This window comes from Pelobates fuscus, chromosome 4, assembly GCF_036172605.1.
Source record: "Pelobates fuscus isolate aPelFus1 chromosome 4, aPelFus1.pri, whole genome shotgun sequence".
Lineage (NCBI taxonomy): Eukaryota > Metazoa > Chordata > Amphibia > Anura > Pelobatidae > Pelobates > Pelobates fuscus.
In genome coordinates, this window is record NC_086320.1 from 382,221,113 (window position 1) to 382,244,007 (window position 22,895).

A 22,895-nucleotide genomic window follows, 5' to 3' on the forward strand; every position below is an offset into this window, starting at 1 on the left:
ACAGGGAAGGGGGGCCACACGAGGACACCGCGGGCACAGGGAAGGGGGGCCACACGAGGACACCGCGGGCACAGGGAAGGGGGCCACACGAGGACACCGCGGGCACAGGGAAGGGGGGCCACACGAGGACACCGCGGGCACAGGGAAGGGGGGCCACACGAGGACACCGCGGGCACAGGGAAGGGGGGCCACACGAGGACACCGCGGGCACAGGGAAGGGGGGCCACACGAGGACACCGCGTGGACAGGGATAGGTACAGGCAGGAGGGCAGGGAGCGGTACAAGAGGGTACATAGCGGCACAAGAGGGCAGGGAGCGGCACAAGAGGGCAGGGAGCGGTATAGGGAGGGCAGGGAGCGGTATAGGGAGGGCAGGGAGCGGTAAAGTGGGGGGTCAGGGAGCGGTATAGGGGGCGGTATAGGGGGGCTCAGGGAGCGGTATAGGGGGGTCAGGGAGCGGTATAGGGGGGCAGGGAGCGGTATAGGGGGGTCAGGGAGCGGTATAGGGGGGGTCAGGGAGCGGTATATGTGGGGCAGGGAGCGGTATAGGGGGGGATCATGGAGCGGTATAGGGGGGGGGATCAGGGAGCGGTATAGGGGGGGGGGATCAGGGAGCGGTATGGGGGGGGATCAGGGAGCGGTATAGGGGGGGGGGATCAGGGAGCGGTATAGGGGGGGATCAGGGAGCGGTATAGGGGGGGATCAGGGAGCGGTATAGGGGGGGATCAGGGAGCGGTATAGGGGGGGATCAGGGAGCGGTATAGGGGGGGATCAGGGAGCGGTATAGGGGGGGGATCAGGGAGCGGTATAGGGGGGGGATCAGGGAGCGGTATAGGGGGGGATCAGGGAGCGGTATAGGGGGGATCAGGGAGCGGTAGGGGGGGGGCAGGGAGCAGTATGGGGGGGGGGTGACATCATACTTTGAGCGTGACGTCACACAGCTTGCCCTGCCGCCGGATCTCCTCCATGACGCCATACCCCCGGGCCGGCAGGTCGCCCACCGTCACATGGACCAGGTCCTCCAGCTCCTCGTCCCCCATCCTGCACTCCGCAGCCCCGGCCTGGCCCGCTGCGGCCCCTGGCATGGAGGCTTCCTCACCCGGAGTGCGGGACTGCCACAGGGCGCGGGGCGATGACGTCACCTGACAGCGACACTTCCGGCCCCGTTACCATGGAGACACAGAGTGTACAACCGGCGGCCACGGGAGCAGGTAATACACAGAGAGAGCGGTGTATAATAATATAATAATACCGAGTATCTCACAGAGAGCGGTGTATAATAATATAATAATACCGAGTATCTCACAGAGAGCGGTGTATAATAATATAATAATACCGAGTATCTCACAGAGAGCGGTGTATAATAATATAATAATACCGAGTATCACACAGAGAGCGGTGTATAATAATATAATAATACCGAGTATCACACAGAGAGCGGTGTATAATAATATAATAATACCGAGTATCTCACAGAGAGCGGTGTATAATAATATAATAATAACGAGTATCTCACAGAGAGCGGTGTATAATAATATAATAATACCGAGTATCTCACAGAGAGCGGTGTATAATAATATAATAATACCGAGTATCTCACAGAGACCGGTGTATAATAATATAATAATACTGAGTATCACACCGAGAGCGGTGTATAATAATATAATAATACCGAGTATCACACCGAGAGCGGTGTATAATTATATAATAATACCGAGTATCACACCGAGAGCAGTGTATAATAATATAATAATACCGAGTATCTCACAGAGAGCGGTGTATAATAATATAATAATACCGAGTATCACACAGAGAGCGGTGTATAATAATATAATAATACCGAGTATCACACAGAGAGCGGTGTATAATAATATAATAATACCGAGTATCACACCGAGAGCGGTGTATAATAATATAATAATACCGAGTATCACACCGAGAGCAGTGTATAATAATATAATAATACCGAGTATCTCACAGAGAGCGGTGTATAATAATATAATAATACCGAGTATCACACAGAGAGCGGTGTATAATAATATAATAATACCGAGTATCACACAGAGAGCGGTGTATAATAATATAATAATACCGAGTATCACACAGAGAGCGGTGTATAATAATATAATAATACCGAGTATCTCACAGAGAGCGGTGTATAATAATATAATAATACCGAGTATCTCACAGAGAGCGGTGTATAATAATATAATAATACCGAGTATCACACAGAGAGCGGTGTATAATAATATAATAATACCGAGTATCACACAGAGAGCGGTGTATAATAATACCGAGTATCACACAGAGAGCGGTGTATAATAATATAATAATACCGAGTATCTCACAGAGAGCGGTGTATAATAATATAATAATACCGAGTATCTCACAGAGAGCGGTGTATAATAATATAATAATACCGAGTATCTCACAGAGAGCGGTGTATAATAATATAATAATACCGAGTATCTCACAGAGAGCGGTGTATAATAATATAATAATACCGAGTATCTCACAGAGAGCGGTGTATAATAATATAATAATACCGAGTATCTCACAGAGAGCGGTGTATAATAATATAATAATACCGAGTATCTCACAGAGAGCGGTGTATAATAATATAATAATACCGAGTATCACACAGAGAGCGGTGTATAATAATATAATAATACCGAGTATCTCACAGAGAGCGGTGTATAATAATATAATATTACCGAGTATCTCACAGAGAGCGGTGTATAATAATATAATATTACCGAGTATCTCACAGAGAGCGGTGTATAATAATACCGAGTATCTCACAGAGAGCGGTGTATAATAATATAATAATACTGAGTATCTCACAGAGAGCGGTGTATAATAATATAATAACACCGAGTATCTCACAGAGAGCGGTGTATAATAATATAATAATACCGAGTATCTCACAGAGAGCGGTGTATAATAATACCGAGTATCTCACAGAGAACGGTGTATAATAATATAATAATACCGAGTATCTCACAGAGAGCGGTGTATAATAATATAATAACACCGAGTATCTCACAGAGAGCGGTGTATAATAATATAATAATACCGAGTATCACACAGAGAGCGGTGTATAATAATATAATAATACCGAGTATCTCACAGAGAGCGGTGTATAATAATACCGAGTATCTCACAGAGAGCGGTGTATAATAATATAATAATACCGAGTATCTCACAGAGAGCGGTGTATAATAATATAATAATACCGAGTATCTCACAGAGAGCGGTGTATAATAATATAATAATACCGAGTATCTCACAGAGAGCGGTGTATAATAATATAATAATACCGAGTATCTCACAGAGAGCGGTGTATAATAATATAATAATACCGAGTATCTCACAGAGAGCGGTGTATAATAATATAATAATACCGAGTATCTCACAGAGAGAGCGGTGTATAATAATATAATAATACCGAGTATCTCACAGAGAGCGGTGTATAATAATATAATAATACCGAGTATCTCACAGAGAGCGGTGTATAATAATATAATAATACCGAGTATCTCACAGAGAGAGCGGTGTATAATAATATAATAATACCGAGTATTACACAGAGAGCGGTGTATAATAATATAATAATACCGAGTATCTCACAGAGAGCGGTGTATAATAATATAATAATACCGAGTATCTCACAGAGAGCGGTGTATAATAATATAATAATACCGAGTATCTCACAGAGAGCGGTGTATAATAATATAACAATACCGAGTATCTCACAGAGAGCGGTGTATAATAATACCGAGTATCACACAGAGAGCGGTGTATAATAATATAATAATACCGAGTATCTCACAGAGAGAGCGGTGTATAATAATATAATAATACCGAGTATTACACAGAGAGCGGTGTATAATAATATAATAATACCGAGTATCTCACAGAGAGCGGTGTATAATAATACCGAGTATCTCACAGAGAGCGGTGTATAATAATATAATAATACCGAGTATCTCACAGAGAGCGGTGTATAATAATATAATAACACCGAGTATCTCACAGAGAGCGGTGTATAATAATATAATAATACCGAGTATCACACAGAGAGCGGTGTATAATAATATAATATTACCGAGTATCTCACAGAGAGAGCGGTGTATAATAATATAATAATACCGAGTATCTCACAGAGAGCGGTGTATAATAATATAATAATACCGAGTATCTCACAGAGAGCGGTGTATAATAATATAATAATACCGAGTATCTCACAGAGAGCGGTGTATAATAATATAATAATACCGAGTATCTCACAGAGAGCGGTGTATAATAATATAATATTACCGAGTATCTCACAGAGAGCGGTGTATAATAATACCGAGTATCTCACAGAGAGCGGTGTATAATAATATAATAATACTGAGTATCTCACAGAGAGCGGTGTATAATAATATAATAACACCGAGTATCTCACAGAGAGCGGTGTATAATAATATAATAATACCGAGTATCTCACAGAGAGCGGTGTATAATAATACCGAGTATCTCACAGAGAACGGTGTATAATAATATAATAATACCGAGTATCTCACAGAGAGCGGTGTATAATAATATAATAACACCGAGTATCTCACAGAGAGCGGTGTATAATAATATAATAATACCGAGTATCACACAGAGAGCGGTGTATAATAATATAATAATACCGAGTATCTCACAGAGAGCGGTGTATAATAATACCGAGTATCTCACAGAGAGCGGTGTATAATAATATAATAATACCGAGTATCTCACAGAGAGCGGTGTATAATAATATAATAATACCGAGTATCTCACAGAGAGAGCGGTGTATAATAATATAATAATACCGAGTATCTCACAGAGAGCGGTGTATAATAATATAATAATACCGAGTATCTCACAGAGAGCGGTGTATAATAATATAATAATACCGAGTATCTCACAGAGAGCGGTGTATAATAATATAATAATACCGAGTATCTCACAGAGAGAGCGGTGTATAATAATATAATAATACCGAGTATCTCACAGAGAGCGGTGTATAATAATATAATAATACCGAGTATCTCACAGAGAGCGGTGTATAATAATATAATAATACCGAGTATCTCACAGAGAGAGCGGTGTATAATAATATAATAATACCGAGTATTACACAGAGAGCGGTGTATAATAATATAATAATACCGAGTATCTCACAGAGAGCGGTGTATAATAATATAATAATACCGAGTATCTCACAGAGAGCGGTGTATAATAATATAATAATACCGAGTATCTCACAGAGAGCGGTGTATAATAATATAATAATACCGAGTATCTCACAGAGAGCGGTGTATAATAATACCGAGTATCACACAGAGAGCGGTGTATAATAATATAATAATACCGAGTATCTCACAGAGAGAGCGGTGTATAATAATATAATAATACCGAGTATTACACAGAGAGCGGTGTATAATAATATAATAATACCGAGTATCTCACAGAGAGCGGTGTATAATAATACCGAGTATCTCACAGAGAGCGGTGTATAATAATATAATAATACCGAGTATCTCACAGAGAGCGGTGTATAATAATATAATAACACCGAGTATCTCACAGAGAGCGGTGTATAATAATATAATAATACCGAGTATCACACAGAGAGCGGTGTATAATAATATAATAATACCGAGTATCTCACAGAGAGCGGTGTATAATAATACCGAGTATCTCACAGAGAGCGGTGTATAATAATATAATAATACCGAGTATCTCACAGAGAGCGGTGTATAATAATATAATAATACCGAGTATCTCACAGAGAGAGCGGTGTATAATAATATAATAATACCGAGTATCTCACAGAGAGCGGTGTATAATAATATAATAATACCGAGTATCTCACAGAGAGCGGTGTATAATAATATAATAATACTGAGTATCTCACAGAGAGAGCGGTGTATAATAATATAATAATACCGAGTATTACACAGAGAGCGGTGTATAATAATATAATAATACCGAGTATCTCACAGAGAGCGGTGTATTATAATATAATAATACCGAGTATCTCACAGAGAGCGGTGTATAATAATATAATAATACCGAGTATCTCACAGAGAGCGGTGTATAATAATATAATAATACCGAGTATCTCACAGAGAGAGCGGTGTATAATAATATAATAATACCGAGTATCTCACAGAGAGAGCGGTGTATAATAATATAATAATACCGAGTATCTCACAGAGAGCGGTGTATAATAATATAATAATACCGAGTATCTCACAGAGAGCGGTGTATAATAATATAATAATACCGAGTATCTCACAGAGAGAGCGGTGTATAATAATATAATAATACCGAGTATCACACAGAGAGCGGTGTATAATAATATAATAATACCGAGTATCTCACAGAGAGCGGTGTATTATAATATAATAATACCGAGTATCTCACAGAGAGCGGTGTATAATAATATAATAATACCGAGTATCTCACAGAGAGCGGTGTATAATAATATAATAATACCGAGTATCTCACAGAGAGAGCGGTGTATAATAATATAATAATACCGAGTATCTCACAGAGAGCGGTGTATAATAATATAATAATACCGAGTATCTCACAGAGAGCGGTGTATAATAATATAATAATACCGAGTATCTCACAGAGAGCGGTGTATAATAATATAATAATACCGAGTATCTCACAGAGAACGGTGTATAATAATACCGAGTATCTCACAGAGAGCGGTGTATAATAATATAATAATACCGAGTATCTCACAGAGAGCGGTGTATAATAATATAATAATACCGAGTATCTCACAGAGAGCGGTGTATAATAATATAATAATACCGAGTATCACACAGAGAGCGGTATATAATAATACCGAGTATCTCACAGAGAGCGGTGTATAATAATACCGAGTATCTCACAGAGAGCGGTGTATAATAATATAATAATACCGAGTATCTCACAGAGAGCGGTGTATAATAATATAATAATACCGAGTATCTCACAGAGAGAGCGGTGTATAATAATATAATAATACCGAGTATCTCACAGAGAGCGGTGTATAATAATATAATAATACCGAGTATCTCACAGAGAGCGGTGTATAATAATATAATAATACCGAGTATCTCACAGAGAGAGCGGTGTATAATAATATAATAATACCGAGTATTACACAGAGAGCGGTGTATAATAATATAATAATACCGAGTATCTCACAGAGAGCGGTGTATTATAATATAATAATACCGAGTATCTCACAGAGAGCGGTGTATAATAATATAATAATACCGAGTATCTCACAGAGAGCGGTGTATAATAATATAATAATACCGAGTATCTCACAGAGAGAGCGGTGTATAATAATATAATAATACCGAGTATCTCACAGAGAGCGGTGTATAATAATATAATAATACCGAGTATCTCACAGAGAGCGGTGTATAATAATATAATAATACCGAGTATCTCACAGAGAGCGGTGTATAATAATATAATAATACCGAGTATCTCACAGAGAGCGGTGTATAATAATATAATAATACCGAGTATCTCACAGAGAGCGGTGTATAATAATATAATAATACCGAGTATCTCACAGAGAACGGTGTATAATAATACCGAGTATCTCACAGAGAGTGGTGTATAATAATATAATAATACCGAGTATCTCACAGAGAGCGGTGTATAATAATATAATAATACCGAGTATCTCACAGAGAGCGGTGTATAATAATATAATAATACCGAGTATCACACCGAGAGCGGTGTATAATAATATAATAATACCGAGTATCTCACAGAGAGAGCGGTGTATAATAATATAATAATACCGAGTATCTCACAGAGAGCGGTGTATAATAATATAATAATACCGAGTATCTCACAGAGAGCGGTGTATAATAATATAATAATACCGAGTATCACACAGAGAGCGGTATATAATAATACCGAGTATCTCACAGAGAGAGCGGTGTATAATAATATATTAATACAGAGTATCTCACAGAGAGCGGTGTATAATAATATAATAATGACGAGTATCTCACAGAGAGCGGTGTATAATAATATAATAATACCGAGTATCTCACAGAGAGCGGTGTATAATAATATAATAATACCGAGTATCTCACAGAGAGCGGTGTATAATAATATAATAATACCGAGTATCTCACAGAGAGCGGTGTATAATAATATAATAATACCGAGTATCTCACAGAGAGCGGTGTATAATAATATAATAATACCGAGTATCTCACAGAGAGTGGTGTATAATAATATAATAATACCGAGTATCTCACAGAGAGCGGTGTATAATAATATAATAATACCGAGTATCTCACAGAGAGAGCGGTGTATAATAATATAATAATACCGAGTATCTCACAGAGAGCGGTGTATAATAATATAATAATACCGAGTATCTCACAGAGAGAGCGGTGTATAATAATATAATAATACCGAGTATCTCACAGAGAGCGGTGTATAATAATATAATAATACCGAGTATCTCACAGAGAGCGGTGTATAATAATATAATAATACCGAGTATCTCACAGAGAGCGGTGTATAATAATATAATAATACCGAGTATCTCACAGAGAGCGGTGTATAATAATATAATAATACCGAGTATCTCACAGAGAGCGGTGTATAATAATATAATAATACCGAGTATCACACAGAGAGCGGTAAATAATAATACCGAGTATCTCACAGAGAGAGCGGTGTATAATAATATAATAATACCGAGTATCTCACAGAGAGAGCGGTGTATAATAATATAATAATACCGAGTATCTCACAGAGAGCGTTGTATAATAATATAATAATACCAAGTATCTCACAGAGAGCGGTGTATAATAATATAATAATACCGAGTATCTCACAGAGAGCGGTGTATAATAATATAATAATACCGAGTATCTCACAGAGAGCGGTGTATAATAATATAATAATACCGAGTATCTCACAGAGAGCGGTGTATAATAATATAATAATACCGAGTATCTCACAGAGACCGGTGTATAATAATATAATAATACTGAGTATCACACCGAGAGCGGTGTATAATAATATAATAATACCGAGTATCACACCGAGAGCGGTGTATAATTATATAATAATACCGAGTATCACACCGAGAGCAGTGTATAATAATATAATAATACCGAGTATCTCACAGAGAGCGGTGTATAATAATATAATAATACCGAGTATCACACAGAGAGCGGTGTATAATAATACCGAGTATCTCACAGAGAGCGGTGTATAATAATATAATAATACCGAGTATCACACAGAGAGCAGTGTATAATAATATAATAATACCGAGTATCACACCGAGAGCGGTGTATAATAATATAATAATACCGAGTATCACACAGAGAGCGGTGTATAATAATATAATAATACCGAGTATCACACCGAGAGCGGTGTATAATAATATAATAATACCGAGTATCACACAGAGAGCGGTGTATAATAATATAATAATACCGAGTATCTCACAGAGAGTGGTGTATAATAATATAATAATACCGAGTATCTCACCGAGAGCGGTGTATAATAATATAATAATACCGAGTATCACACAGAGAGCGGTGTATAATAATATAATAATACCGAGTATCACACCGAGAGCGGTGTATAATAATATAATAATACCGAGTATCATACAGAGAGAGCAATGTATAATAATTCAGAGTATCACACCGAGAGCGATGTATAATAATACCGAGTATCACACTGAGAGCGGTATATAATAATACCGAGTATCTCACAGATAGCGGTGTATAATAATACCGAGTATCACACAGAGAGCGGTGTATAATAATACCGAGTATCTCACAGAGAGCGGTGTATAATAATACCGAGTATCTCACAGAGAGCGGTGTATAATAATACCGAGTATCTCAAAGAGAGCGGTGTATAATAATACCGAGTATCTCACAGAGAGCGGTATATAATAATACCGAGTATCTCACAGAGAGCGGTGTATAATAATACCGAGTATCTCAAAGAGAGCGGTGTATAATAATACCGAGTATCTCACAGAGAGCGGTATATAATAATACCGAGTATCTCACAAAGAGCGGTGTATAATATTACCGAGTATCTCACAGAGAGCGATGTATAATAATACCGAGTATCTCACAGAGTGCGATATATAATAATATTGAGTATCACACAGAGAGATACCTGGAATAGCCTTCCAGTGGGAGCAGTAACAGTGATATAGAAAGGGTAGTAGATACCTAGAATAGCCTTCCAGTGGGAGCAGTAACAGTGATATAGAAAGGGTAGTAGATACCTGGAATAGCCTTCCAGTGGGAGCAGTAACAGTGATATAGAAAGGGTAGTAGATACCTGGAATAGCCTTCCAGTGGGAGCAGTAACAGTGATATAGAAAGGGTAGTAGATACCTGGAATAGCCTTCCAGTGGGAGTAGTAAATGCTGTGGATGGGGGTAGAATGTGGGCAGTACAGTGGATGGAGAGATATGGTCGGTATCCTACGTCTCATTTACTTTTTGTTTTGCAGATAGTGACAATGGCTGCTGCGGACAGTGCTGTACAGGTTTTTGTCCGGTTTCGACCGACCGCCAGCTTTGCTCAGGATTTTATTAATCTGGGAGAAGACAACAAGGTAAGGGGAACTGGTTAATAATTGATAAACTGTAAAAAGAGCTGGTAATTTGGCTATTTTTGTTTAATATTTGCAATTCTTTTGTCAATTTTCCTCAATCCCTAGATTACTGGCGTGAGTTTTGTATGTATTCAGAGAGGTACTAAGTGATTTTTACAGCAAAGTCGATGACTGACTTTTGAGCCATTTCTGTTTTGCAGTTTTCAGTAAATACCATAGGAGTGATCATCTCACAGTTTTCTAATACAATTTTCGCCCTGTGAAGGAAATACTCCAAGTACCAGGGCATCTAACGCTCCCTGCATGAGTTATAGTGAAACCAATCCAGTCTACCTCATAATAACTAGAGTGTTTTGCTAAATTAGCTGCAGTAAAAAGCCCATCTTCTAATTTCAATGTATCACAGGGCTGTAAAACTACTTCTAGGAAATATATGCTAAAACTGTGTGCAAGTATTTCATGTTTCTATCTCTGACAAAGGAACATGCAAAACCCTAAAGTACTTCAGTTTGCTGTAGTGCTTTAGGGGTTACGAGTGTCCCCTCTTTATTGCTATGTAAGCACTGATTTCTAGAGAAGTCAGAATTTTTGTTTAGTTCCCACATTCATTGCTGTCATCAGATCAATAAAAAAAATTCTTGCATTAAGCCCCATAATAAACGCAATTAGATTTGTTACTTTTTCATCACTAATGTGTGAAATATAAATATTTCATTGTGTTTAACTATCCACAGACAATCGATATTCACTTAAAGAAAGATGAGAAGTTTGGTGTTGTCAATAACAAGCGATCTGATTGGTCCTTTAAAGTCGATGGAATTCTTCATGATGTGACTCAGGAAAACGTTTATAGTGTTGCGGCAAAGTCTGTTGTGTCCAAAGCTTTGGATGGCTATAATGGTAATCCCCATTAGAATGTAGTGTGAAGTGCAAACTCTAAAACCACTGTCACTACCAGCATAATAAAACTTGTTTGTAATGTGTCCGTGGTCATAGCAAATGCCATCCGCAGAATCACTCCATGGTAGCTCAACCTAGCAAACTCTGAGTTCAAGTGTGACTTGTAAAACAATTATTACATTCCACAATGGATTTTTTTTGATATCATGGATACATTGTGTTAGTGGAACAGTTTGGAAATGATCCGGTATTTAAAGGACCACTATAGTCACTCAGACCACTTCAGCTCAATGAAGTGGTCTGGGTGCCAGGTCCCCCAGGTTTTAACCCGTTCAGAGAAACTGCTATGTTTACACTGCAGGGTTAATCCAGCCTATAGTGGCTGTCTTCCTGACAACCACTAGACGCGCTTCCCCGGCGCTCAATGCGAAAATCGCATTGAGCATGCAGAACGTCCATAGGAAAGCATTGAGAACCATTTTAATGTGCGCGTGTCTATTGCCGCGCATGCGCATTCGGCTCCACTCGGGAGATGATGTCGGAGGGGGAGGAGAGGTCACCAGTGCCGAGGGAGCCCCGCGCTAGATAAAGATAAGTGGCTGAAGGGGGCCCTAAAGGGAGGGTGGGACCTAAGGATTATATAGTGTCAGGAAAATGAGTTTGTTTTCCTGACATTCTAGTGATCCTTTAATATTGCAACTTATAACTGTACACATGTGATGTATACTGTGAGTTGTAGCAGTGATGGCTAGCTAGTCACCTCAGACATTTGCCAGCTTCATTTCCCTTTGGGCTGGATGAGCAGAACCAGAAATGTAATTGGCAACCATGAGGGTTAGCCATTACTGAGCAATAGCCATCACAGTGCCAACACAATGATCATATCTGTTTCCAATTTGAAGCAATTTCCCTCACTCCCCACAGTGTTTCGCAGGCTCTAACTGCTCTGGTGATACTCTGACCACGGTGGGGCTAATAAAGGAACACAGTGCCCAGCGCCTGCTTTCCCATAGGTGGCAGGAGCTTAGTTATATCTAAATATCCCCTTACCTTCCCCTGTGCTACTGATCCCTCACTACCTGACCGCTAGTGCCTTTTTTGATGAACACTTAGGAGGAAGAGGCAGTAAATAGGATTGCATGGCACCCAACAACCAACCCTGTGACACTCTTCATCCTCTAGCTGTGACCTGTGCCCAGGCAGCACCCATTCTTTGTGCTCCTTCCTGCCCTATATACAAAACAACGGAATTCTATTTTTTTTATCCAATTAACAAAAAAAAATATTAGTTGATTATTCTGTTATAAAAATAATCGTCCGTTGCATCCCTAATTTAAATGTTCTAACACAACCTCTATTGGCAGAGAATTCTACATCTTTATTCTTTGTGTAAAAACCCTTTTCTCTGCCGTGGGTAAAATCCCCATTCCCCCTAATTCCTTTTCACAGCATAATGGTAACTTTTAAATACACTTATAATTAGACCCATTTGGTTTTGTTTAAAGTCTCAATAATTGTTCATTTTTAGTCCATGAGATTGGAACGGCCTTGTGAAAGAGTTACATCAAAACCATATTTTGAAAGTAATTGTTTTCGAATTATTACGCAATATTGCACAAATGAAAATTCCTATTTTGCAACATGCACAATAAACTCCTACATCAAGTGGATTAATACCACCCCATCCTGGGGTTTATAACTTTACTAGAGGAATACTCCGAGCACCATAACTAATACAGCTATTGTGCCCTGATACCCTCCTAGAGTAATCTACTAATCCTGCAGAGCATTGGTTGCAGTGCCTATACCAAGTCCTGTTATACTCTGTGTTTTCATATTGCAGAGCACTGACTGCAGTCACTATACCAAGTCCTGTTATACTCTGTGTTTTCAGATTGCAGAGCACTGACTGCCGTCACTATACCAAGTCCTGTTATACTCTGTGTTTTCAGATTGCAGAGCACTGACTGCAGTCACTATACCAAGTCCTGTTATACTCTGTGTTTTCATATTGCAGAGCACTGACTGCAGTCACTATACCAAGTCCTGTTATACTCTGTGTTTTCAGATTGCAGAGCACTGACTGCCGTCACTATACCAAGTCCTGTTATACTCTGTGTTTTCAGATTGCAGAGCACTGACTGCAGTCACTATACCAAGTCCTGTTATACTCTGTGTTTTCATATTGCAGAGCACTGACTGCAGTCACTATACCAAGTCCTGTTATACTCTGTGTTTTTATATTGCAGAGCACTGACTGCAGTGACTATACCAAGTCCTGTTATACTCTGTGTTTTCAGATTGCAGAGCACTGACTGCCGTCACTATACCAAGTCCTGTTATACTCTGTGTTTTTATATTGCAGAGCACTGACTGCAGTGACTATACCAAGTCCTGTTATACTCTGTGTTTTCATATTTTAGAGCACTGACTGCAGTCACTATACCAAGTCCTGTTATACTCTGTGTTTTTATATTGCAGAGCACTGACTGCAGTGACTATACCAACTCCTGTTATACTCTGTGTTTTCATATTTTAGAGCACTGACTGCAGTCACTATACCAAGTCCTGTTATACTCTGTGTTTTCAGATTGCAGAGCACTGACTGCAGTCACTATACCAAGTCCTGTTATACTCTGTGTTTTCAGATTGCAGAGCACTGACTGCAGTGACTATACCAAGTCCTGTTATACTCTGTGTTTTTATATTGCAGAGCACTGACTGCAGTGACTATACCAAGTCCTGTTATACTCTGTGTTTTCAGATTGCAGAGCACTGACTGCAGTGACTATACCAACTCCTGTTATACTCTGTGTTTTCATATTTTAGAGCACTGACTGCAGTGACTATACCAAGTCCTGTTATACTCTGTGTTTTCAGATTGCAGAGCACTGACTGCAGTCACTATACCAAGTCCTGTTATACTCTGTGTTTTCAGATTGCAGAGCACTGACTGCAGTCACTATACCAAGTCCTGTTATACTCTGTGTTTTCAGATTGCAGAGCACTGACTGCAGTCACTATACCAAGTCCTGTTATACTCTGTGTTTTCAGATTGCAGAGCACTGACTGCAGTCACTATACCAAGTCCTGTTATACTCTGTGTTTTCAGATTGCAGAGCACTGACTGCAGTCACTATACCAAGTCCTGTTATACTCTGTGTTTTCAGATTGCAGAGCACTGACTGCAGTGACTATACCAAGTCCTGTTATACTCTGTGTTTTCAGATTGCAGAGCACTGACTGCAGTGACTATACCAAGTCCTGTTATACTCTGTGTTTTCAGATTGCAGAGCACTGACTGCAGTGACTATACCAAGTCCTGTTATACTCTGTGTTTTCATATTGCAGAGCACTGACTGCAGTCACTATACCAAGTCCTGTTATACTCTGTGTTTTCAGATTGCAGAGCACTGACTGCAGTGACTATACCAAGTCCTGTTATACTCTGTGTTTTTATATTGCAGAGCACTGACTGCAGTGACTATACCAAGTCCTGTTATACTCTGTGTTTTCAGATTGCAGAGCACTGACTGCAGTCACTATACCAAGTCCTGTTATACTCTGTGTTTTCAGATTGCAGAGCACCGACTGCAGTGACTATACCAAGTCCTGTTATACTCTGTTTTTTCAGATTGCAGAGCACTGACTGCAGTCACTATACCAAGTCCTGTTATACTCTGTGTTTTCATATTGCAGAGCACTGACTGCAGTCACTATACCAAGTCCTGTTATACTCTGTGTTTTCAGATTGCAGAGCACTGACTGCAGTGACTATACCAAGTCCTGTTATACTCTGTGTTTTCAGATTGCAGAGCACTGACTGCAGTGACTATACCAAGTCCTGTTATACTCTGTGTTTTCAGATTGCAGAGCACTGACTGCAGTCACTATACCAAGTCCTGTTATACTCTGTGTTTTCAGATTGCAGAGCACTGACTGCAGTGACTATACCAAGTCCTGTTATACTCCGTGTTTTCATATTGCAGAGCACTGACTGCAGTCACTATACTAAGTCCTGTTATACTCTGTGTTTTCATATTGCAGAGCACTGACTGCAGTCACTATACCAAGTCCTGTTATACTCTGTGTTTTCATATTGCAGAGCACTGACTGCAGTGACTATACCAAGTCCTGTTATACTCTGTGTTTTCATATTGCAGAGCACTGACTGCAGTGACTATACCAAGTCCTGTTATACTCTGTGTTTTCATATTGCAGAGCACTGACTGCAGTGACTATACCAAGTCCTGTTATACTCTGTGTTTTTATATTGCAGAGCACTGACTGCAGTGACTATACCAAGTCCTTTTATACCCTGTGTTTTCATATTGCAGAGCACTGACTGCAGTCACTATACCAAGTCCTGTTATACTCTGTGTTTTCAGATTGCAGAGCACTGACTGCAGTGACTATACCAAGTCCTGTTATACTCTGTGTTTTCAGATTGCAGAGCACTGACTGCAGTCACTATACCAAGTCCTGTTATACTCTGTGTTTTCAGATTGCAGAGCACTGACTGCAGTCACTATACCAAGTCATGTTATACTCTGTGTTTTCATATTGCAGAGCACTGACTGCAGTCACTATACCAAGTCCTGTTATACTCTGTGTTTTCAGATTGCAGAGCACTGACTGCAGTGACTATACCAAGTCCTGTTATACTCTGTGTTTTCATATTGCAGAGCACTGACTGCAGTCACTATACCAAGTCCTGTTATACTCTGTGTTTTCATATTGCAGAGCACTGACTGCAGTCACTATACCAAGTCCTGTTATACTCTGTGTTTTCAGATTGCAGAGCACTGACTGCCGTCACTATACCAAGTCCTGTTATACTCTGTGTTTTCATATTGCAGAGCACTGACTGCAGTCACTATACCAAGTCCTGTTATACTCTGTGTTTTCAGATTGCAGAGCACTGACTGCAGTCACTATACCAAGTCCTGTTATACTCTGTGTTTTCAGATTGCAGAGCACTGACTGCAGTGACTATACCAAGTCCTGTTATACTCTGTGTTTTCATATTGCAGAGCACTGACTGCAGTCACTATACCAAGTCCTGTTATACTCTGTTTTTTCAGATTGCAGAGCACTGACTGCAGTCACTATACCAAGTCCTGTTATACTCTGTGTTTTCAGATTGCAGAGCACTGACTGCAGTCACTATACCAAGTCCTGTTATACTCTGTGTTTTTATATTGCAGAGCACTGACTGCAGTCACTATACCAAGTCCTGTTATACTCTGTGTTTTCATATTGCAGAGCACTGACTGCAGTCACTATACCAAGTCCTGTTATACTCTGTGTTTTCAGATTGCAGAGCACTGACTGCAGTGACTATACCAAGTCCTGTTATACTCTGTGTTTTCAGATTGCAGAGCACTGACTGCAGTCACTATACCAAGTCCTGTTATACTCTGTGTTTTCAGATTGCAGAGCACTGACTGCAGTGACTATACCAAGTCCTGTTATACTCTGTGTTTTCAGATTGCAGAGCACTGACTGCAGTGACTATACCAAGTCCTGTTATACTCTGTGTTTTCAGATTGCAGAGCACTGACTGCAGTGACTATACCAAGTCCTGTTATACTCTGTGTTTTCATATTGCAGAGCACTGACTGCAGTCACTATACCAAGTCCTGTTATACTCTGTGTTTTCAGATTGCAGAGCACTGACTGCAGTGACTATACCAAGTCCTGTTATACTCTGTGTTTTTATATTGCAGAGCACTGACTGCAGTCACTATACCAAGTCCTGTTATACTCTGTGTTTTTATATTGCAGAGCATTGACTGCAGTCACTATACCAAGTCCTGTTATACCCTGTGTTTTCAGATTGCAGAGCACCGACTGCAGTCACTATACCAAGTCCTGTTATACTCTGTGTTTTTATATTGCAGAGCACTGACTGCAGTGACTATACCAAGTCCTGTTATACTCTGTGTTTTTATATTGCAGAGCATTGACTTTAGTCACTATACCAAGTCCTGTTATACTCTGTGTTTTCAGATTGCAGAGCACTGACTGCAGTCACTATACCAAGTCCTGTTATACTCTGTGTTTTCAGATTGCAGAGCACTGACTGCAGTGACTATACCAAGTCCTGTTATACTCTGTGTTTTTATATTGCAGAGCATTGACTGCAGTCACTATACCAAGTCCCGTTAGGCTCTGGTTTTGTTTTTTTTAGATTGCAGAGCATTTTTTGCTCCTGTGTTCAGACTGCAGAGCATTACAGTAGTTGTACTAAGTCCACAATGAAGGCAAAATTAAAGTTAAGGATCTGAGAGAGCATTGAGTGAATTTGGTGACTGTTCACAGCTTATTTCTGCTTGGGTGTCTCTATATTTAAAATACCCAGGAAGACTTTAGCTTATTACCAGACACCAGCATATAAACCAGCACTATAGACACTATATAAAGAGGCCTTTATAGTGTTATTCTATTTTGCTTTTTTCTAGGTACAATTATGTGCTATGGACAGACCGGAGCAGGAAAGACCTTCACGACGACTGGACCAATGGAAAAGTACCAACAGCGGGGCATTATTCCCAGAGCCCTCCAGCAGGTCTATAAACCCCTCTCAGTGATGGCTTTGAAAACACCAGGGGGAGGTTTAGAAATTTGTAATCCTTTAGTTAATAACACATATAATAAATCCTATAATAGTTTGTTTTATTATTTCAGAAAATAATTAATTTTTAATACTATGTAATATATTGGTGGGAGAATCCAGTGACTCAAATAATGTGAGGGCCAATAGGGATATCCTGAGCTGTATACTTGTCTTACCTTAGGCTGGCTAAGTATCAAGGCAGTTGGAACGCTACTTATAAAGGTAGTAACACATTAGGAGTGCATTAACCCTATTATTTTCCAACGCAGGTTTTTAAAGAGATCGAGGAGCGGACCGATCAGTCAGTCATCGTGCGGATCTCATATCTGGAAATCTACAACGAGGCCCTGTTTGACCTCTTGGCAACCTTGCCCGATGTGCCAACGCCTGACACCCAGATGAGCATTGTGGATGCTGCCCCGGGAGTACATGTGAAGGGCTTGTCTATGCATCTTGCAGGCAATGAGGAGCAAGCCTTAAATCTACTGTTTGAGGCAAGAATTTGTGTCACATAGTATTTTGTTAAAATTGTTCTACTCTGTTTTAAATTACCAAAATCTTCCTATTTGGTAGGGGCCACAGTCTGAGTTTAATAGTGAATTCAGAGATTGAGGGATGTGCTTTGTTATAAAACCAGGATACAAAGTTGGTTAATGAGTGCCCTGAACTTACGCTTGCCTGCAAGGCTTATTACCGAAAAACAAATGAACATCTTCAGCTTGTTGAGGGGCCTCCGCCAGATTACACCTTAAAGGAACACTATAGTCACCTAAATTACTTTAGCTAAATAAAGCAGCTTTAGTGTATAGATCATTCCCCTGCAATTTCACTGCTCAATTCACTGTCATTTAGGAGTTAAATATCGTTGTTTCTGTTTATACAGCCCTAGCCACACCTCCCCTGGCTATGATTGATTTACCTTAAATAATTGTATCTCAATCTCTAAATTGAACTTTAATCACATACAGGAGGCTCTTGCAGGGTCTAGCAAGCTATTAACATAGCAGGGGATAAGAAAATCTTAATTAAACAGAACTTGCAATAAAGAGCCTAACTAGGGCTCTCTTTACAGGAAGTGTTTATGGAAGGCTGTGCAAGTCACATGCAGGGAGGTGTGACTAGGGTTCATAAACAAAGGGATTTAACTCCTAAATGGCAGAGGATTGAGCAGTGAGGCAGCAGGGGCATGTTCTATACACCAAAACTGCTTCATTAAGCTAAAGTTGTTCCGGTGACTATAGTGTCCCTTTAATTAAATGGACTCAAGCTGACTGATTGCTGTAATCTGCTCTCCAGAATCGTGTGATGTTTGAATACAGGGCCTTGTTTCTGTTTTACTGATATCGTCAATATGATGTCAGCAGGAATTGTGAAAGACCCCAATTGCTGTTGCTGATGTTTTCCCTAGTGTATGAGCTTAGAGCAGGTCTGTACATCATCGTTAGGAATTTAAACTTAGAAGGTAAAACTGGTGTTTTTCCCTCTCCGTTTCCAAGTGGCTTTCTTACCTTGATGACCTCATCGTGACTTCAGGGGTCAGTTAGCTGAGATGGAGATCTTTGTGTTTAAAAAGATCTACTGGCACAGTTTCAATAAACATAAAATAACATTCTATCCTCTCCATTCTGCCATCTCCAGGCTCTCTCTCCTAATTCCCTGCAGCTGACAGTATGTCATACTGGATTATCTTGTGTTTAAAGGGTTACTCCAGGCATCATAACAACTACAGCCCAGTGTTATGATGCCAGGAGTAGCCTAGCCCAGTTTCCCGGTGATAGGAAACACTTTAGGAATGGTTTGCCCCTTCACCTGAGTCCCTCCAGGGCTCACAATCATCTCTGCTTCCAGTGACAAGCTTCTGCAGTCACCATTTATTGGCTGAGATCATCAGATGACCGCTCTCAGCCAATGAATGGTGCCCTGTGCACAAAACTACCAATAGCACAGTATTGACATCACTCAGCTTGGAACTCTAGTTCTAGGCTGACTGGTGACACCCATGATGACGCCCATGATGCTACTGGAGGTGGAAGAACACCTCTAGCAGCCACAGCAAATACTACACATACAAACTCCAGGCATTATGACCACTTTAATTTACTGAAGTGGTGATGGTGCTTGGAGTAACTGTTTAAACATTGAGAAACAATAATATTCAGGCACTTTTCTTCGCACGTAGAAGGTTTTTAGTGAAACCATAAACCTTTAAAATTTAAGCGAGACTGCCTTCATTGTTAGATCTGTTAAAGGGATTGTGTGGAGGAATGTGCCATTAAAAAAGAGCAAAGTTTGTTGTCAAACATTTTTTACATAATATTTCTGGTAGAAAACAAAATATAGAAATTGGCTCTGTCACTTTACAGGTTTCTAAATGAATTCATTTTGTCCCTCTATTTCCCCTTGTTTTTATTTTTGGGACTTCAGCTTCCCAGTTTTTTTGTTATATGTTAGATTATTGCAAAAGTGGATCCCGATTTTCTAGAAGGCATATAGCCCCTTTTAAAGGCGTCTGGTGAATCTGATTTCAAACTTCTGTCGGTAGAGAACTCCATATCTTTATTGTTCTTACTGTGATGAACCATCCACTTCTGTAAGTGAAATAGTCTTTTAGTCTCAGCGCAATAACTTCTGTTCTTCGTGGACCTCTGATAGTAAACAGGTTATCACGGAGCTGTGCTGGGACCCTGTGTTTATTTATGTTATCTTATGTTACTATGATTTTGCCAGTTTTTCCTAGGGTATGAAATTGGATCTTGTCTGATCAATTTCTTTTATTCATTTTACTGTGCAGTTTTTTCAGCTCTATAATGTCCATAGTGAGAGTTCAAAACGTCACCTTTGTTTCTTTTCCAGGGGGAGACAAATCGGATCATAGGCTCCCACATTCTGAATAAACACTCTTCCAGATCGCACTGCATTTTTACCATTCATCTGGAGGTAGGTATCTGCATTGGCATTGCTTTCCATCCCGGGGGGTGTGGCATTACAGCAGCAGCTGATTTCAAATCGATTAACCCTTTAAAATAAAGGGAATCTAATAAGAAATATGTTTTATTCCCAGATACAACCAAAATGAAAAACATTTCTACAACTGCAGTATTGTGAACAATGCATATATATCACTTACAGGGTCTTATTGTGTGGAATCCAGCCAAAATAGGCAACCTAGAAAATAGAACTGATTTTAAAGGTTTTGTCACAGTTTTGCTACCTTCCCCTAGAAGTGGCAGTTCCCTTGACAGTTCTCTACAGTCCCCAGTTTAGTCAGAAAATCCCAACAGGTTTTGGGAAGATGATCTCTGCAGGGGGAGCTCTGGGTCCTAGTTGTTGAGAATATCATTTCTATCTGTATTGTGTGATCAGCAAATTGCTAACACGAATTTAGGTTTAATTTTAGTAATAGTAAAAAAATAGCAAAACAACTATTTCACATTTGCTTTTAAACTGTGAGTGTGGAAGTCAAAGTCTGAAAACCACTGGCAGCTACAGTTCTCTTTGCGCATCTAGTCTTTATGTAACCCCATGATATACAGCAAGAGGAAGTGCTTATTATGTGTACAGATAACATTCTGTAAGCAGCACTTTGGCTGAATGGTGCCTAGATTGTAAGTTGGGTTGATCAGATCCTTCTTTACCTTCAACTATCCCCTTTCCATGATGGTAAAGTGCTGCAGAATATGTTAGCGCTCTATAAATTCTAATGATAATAATACTAATAGGTAAGCCTATTGCATGACAGGTGGATATTAAAGGGACACTATAGGCACCCAGACCACCTCATCTCATTGAAGTGCACTGTCCCTGCCCCCTTAGTCCTAGAATGAGAAATTGCATTGTTTACATTGCAGGACCTAGACTGCCTCTTGAGGCGTTTCTGGAATTCTAAGGGACTTTGAGTCCCTTAAACGATACTGGACATCCTCACACTCTGCATGAGAAAATACAACATCAGTGAAATCCCCATAGGAAAGCATTGAGGCAATGCTTATCTATGGGGAGGGCCTGATAAGCTTGCAGCACTCGCCGCATGTATGTGCATTAGGTCCTCACATCAGATGACGTCGGAGGAGGCGAGAGAATTGATGTATACACAAAAACTGCTTCATTAAGCTAAAGTTGTTTAGATGCCGATAGTGTCCCTATAAGGAGCAAATAAAGAAAACCAAAAATGGAGAGGGGGGGGGGGGACTTCCTAAAATGTTCCTATAGTAATAGCATGAGCAAAATCTCCATTAGTGAAATACATATTATATCCAAATACCAAGGGAAACAAAGTGCTGTAGAGGCTGTCCCTGACGGCCCACTAACGGAGGAGAAAGCCAGCATAGAGCTGTTTGTATTATTGACCCAATGTCAATTACATCCATACTAAAGGAAAATCGTTATCCACTGGACACTGTGCCGGTTCCTCTCACATAATATTGAAAAAACCCTCCTTTATAAAACGTACAGTGAGCTACTGGCCAAATTCAAACATTTTAATTTATTAATAATGGGCACAATATTCCAAAGCAAATCTTTTGTACTCTTATAATCCAGACCAATATTTTATGCAACAAAAATAATAAATGTATCTGACATTCAGGTAAATAGAATTCACATCAAAATGAAAGAAATCCACGCATTGAAATTGATCTAAATATTGGAATCATTATTATATATATATATAGTAAGTACGTATATATTGTTATTGTAAGTACGTATCCTAAAATGTTATCATAAAG

At 39.6% G+C, this 22,895-nt stretch overlaps 2 protein-coding genes across 3 annotated transcripts in view; one reads left to right on the plus strand and one right to left on the minus strand.

Annotated features, from left to right (window-relative positions):
• The window catches only part of KLHL18 (kelch like family member 18), a 29,541-nt gene extending 28,408 nt beyond the window's left edge, over positions 1 to 1,133 (minus strand). For both annotated transcript variants that reach the window (XM_063452831.1, XM_063452830.1), the window contains exon 1: positions 920 to 1,133. In XM_063452831.1, the coding sequence (XP_063308901.1) occupies positions 920 to 1,084 (165 nt within the window). In that variant the 5' untranslated portion in view covers positions 1,085 to 1,133. The remainder of the gene's footprint in view (positions 1 to 919) is intronic.
• The window catches only part of KIF9 (kinesin family member 9), a 37,078-nt gene continuing 15,296 nt past the window's right edge, over positions 1,114 to 22,895 (plus strand). Inside the window, exons 1-6 of the mRNA XM_063452829.1 lie at positions 1,114 to 1,210; positions 10,548 to 10,652; positions 11,387 to 11,552; positions 18,017 to 18,123; positions 18,441 to 18,665; positions 21,025 to 21,108. Of these exons, the coding sequence (XP_063308899.1) occupies positions 10,557 to 10,652; positions 11,387 to 11,552; positions 18,017 to 18,123; positions 18,441 to 18,665; positions 21,025 to 21,108 (678 nt within the window). The 5' untranslated portion in view covers positions 1,114 to 1,210; positions 10,548 to 10,556. The remainder of the gene's footprint in view (positions 1,211 to 10,547; positions 10,653 to 11,386; positions 11,553 to 18,016; positions 18,124 to 18,440; positions 18,666 to 21,024; positions 21,109 to 22,895) is intronic.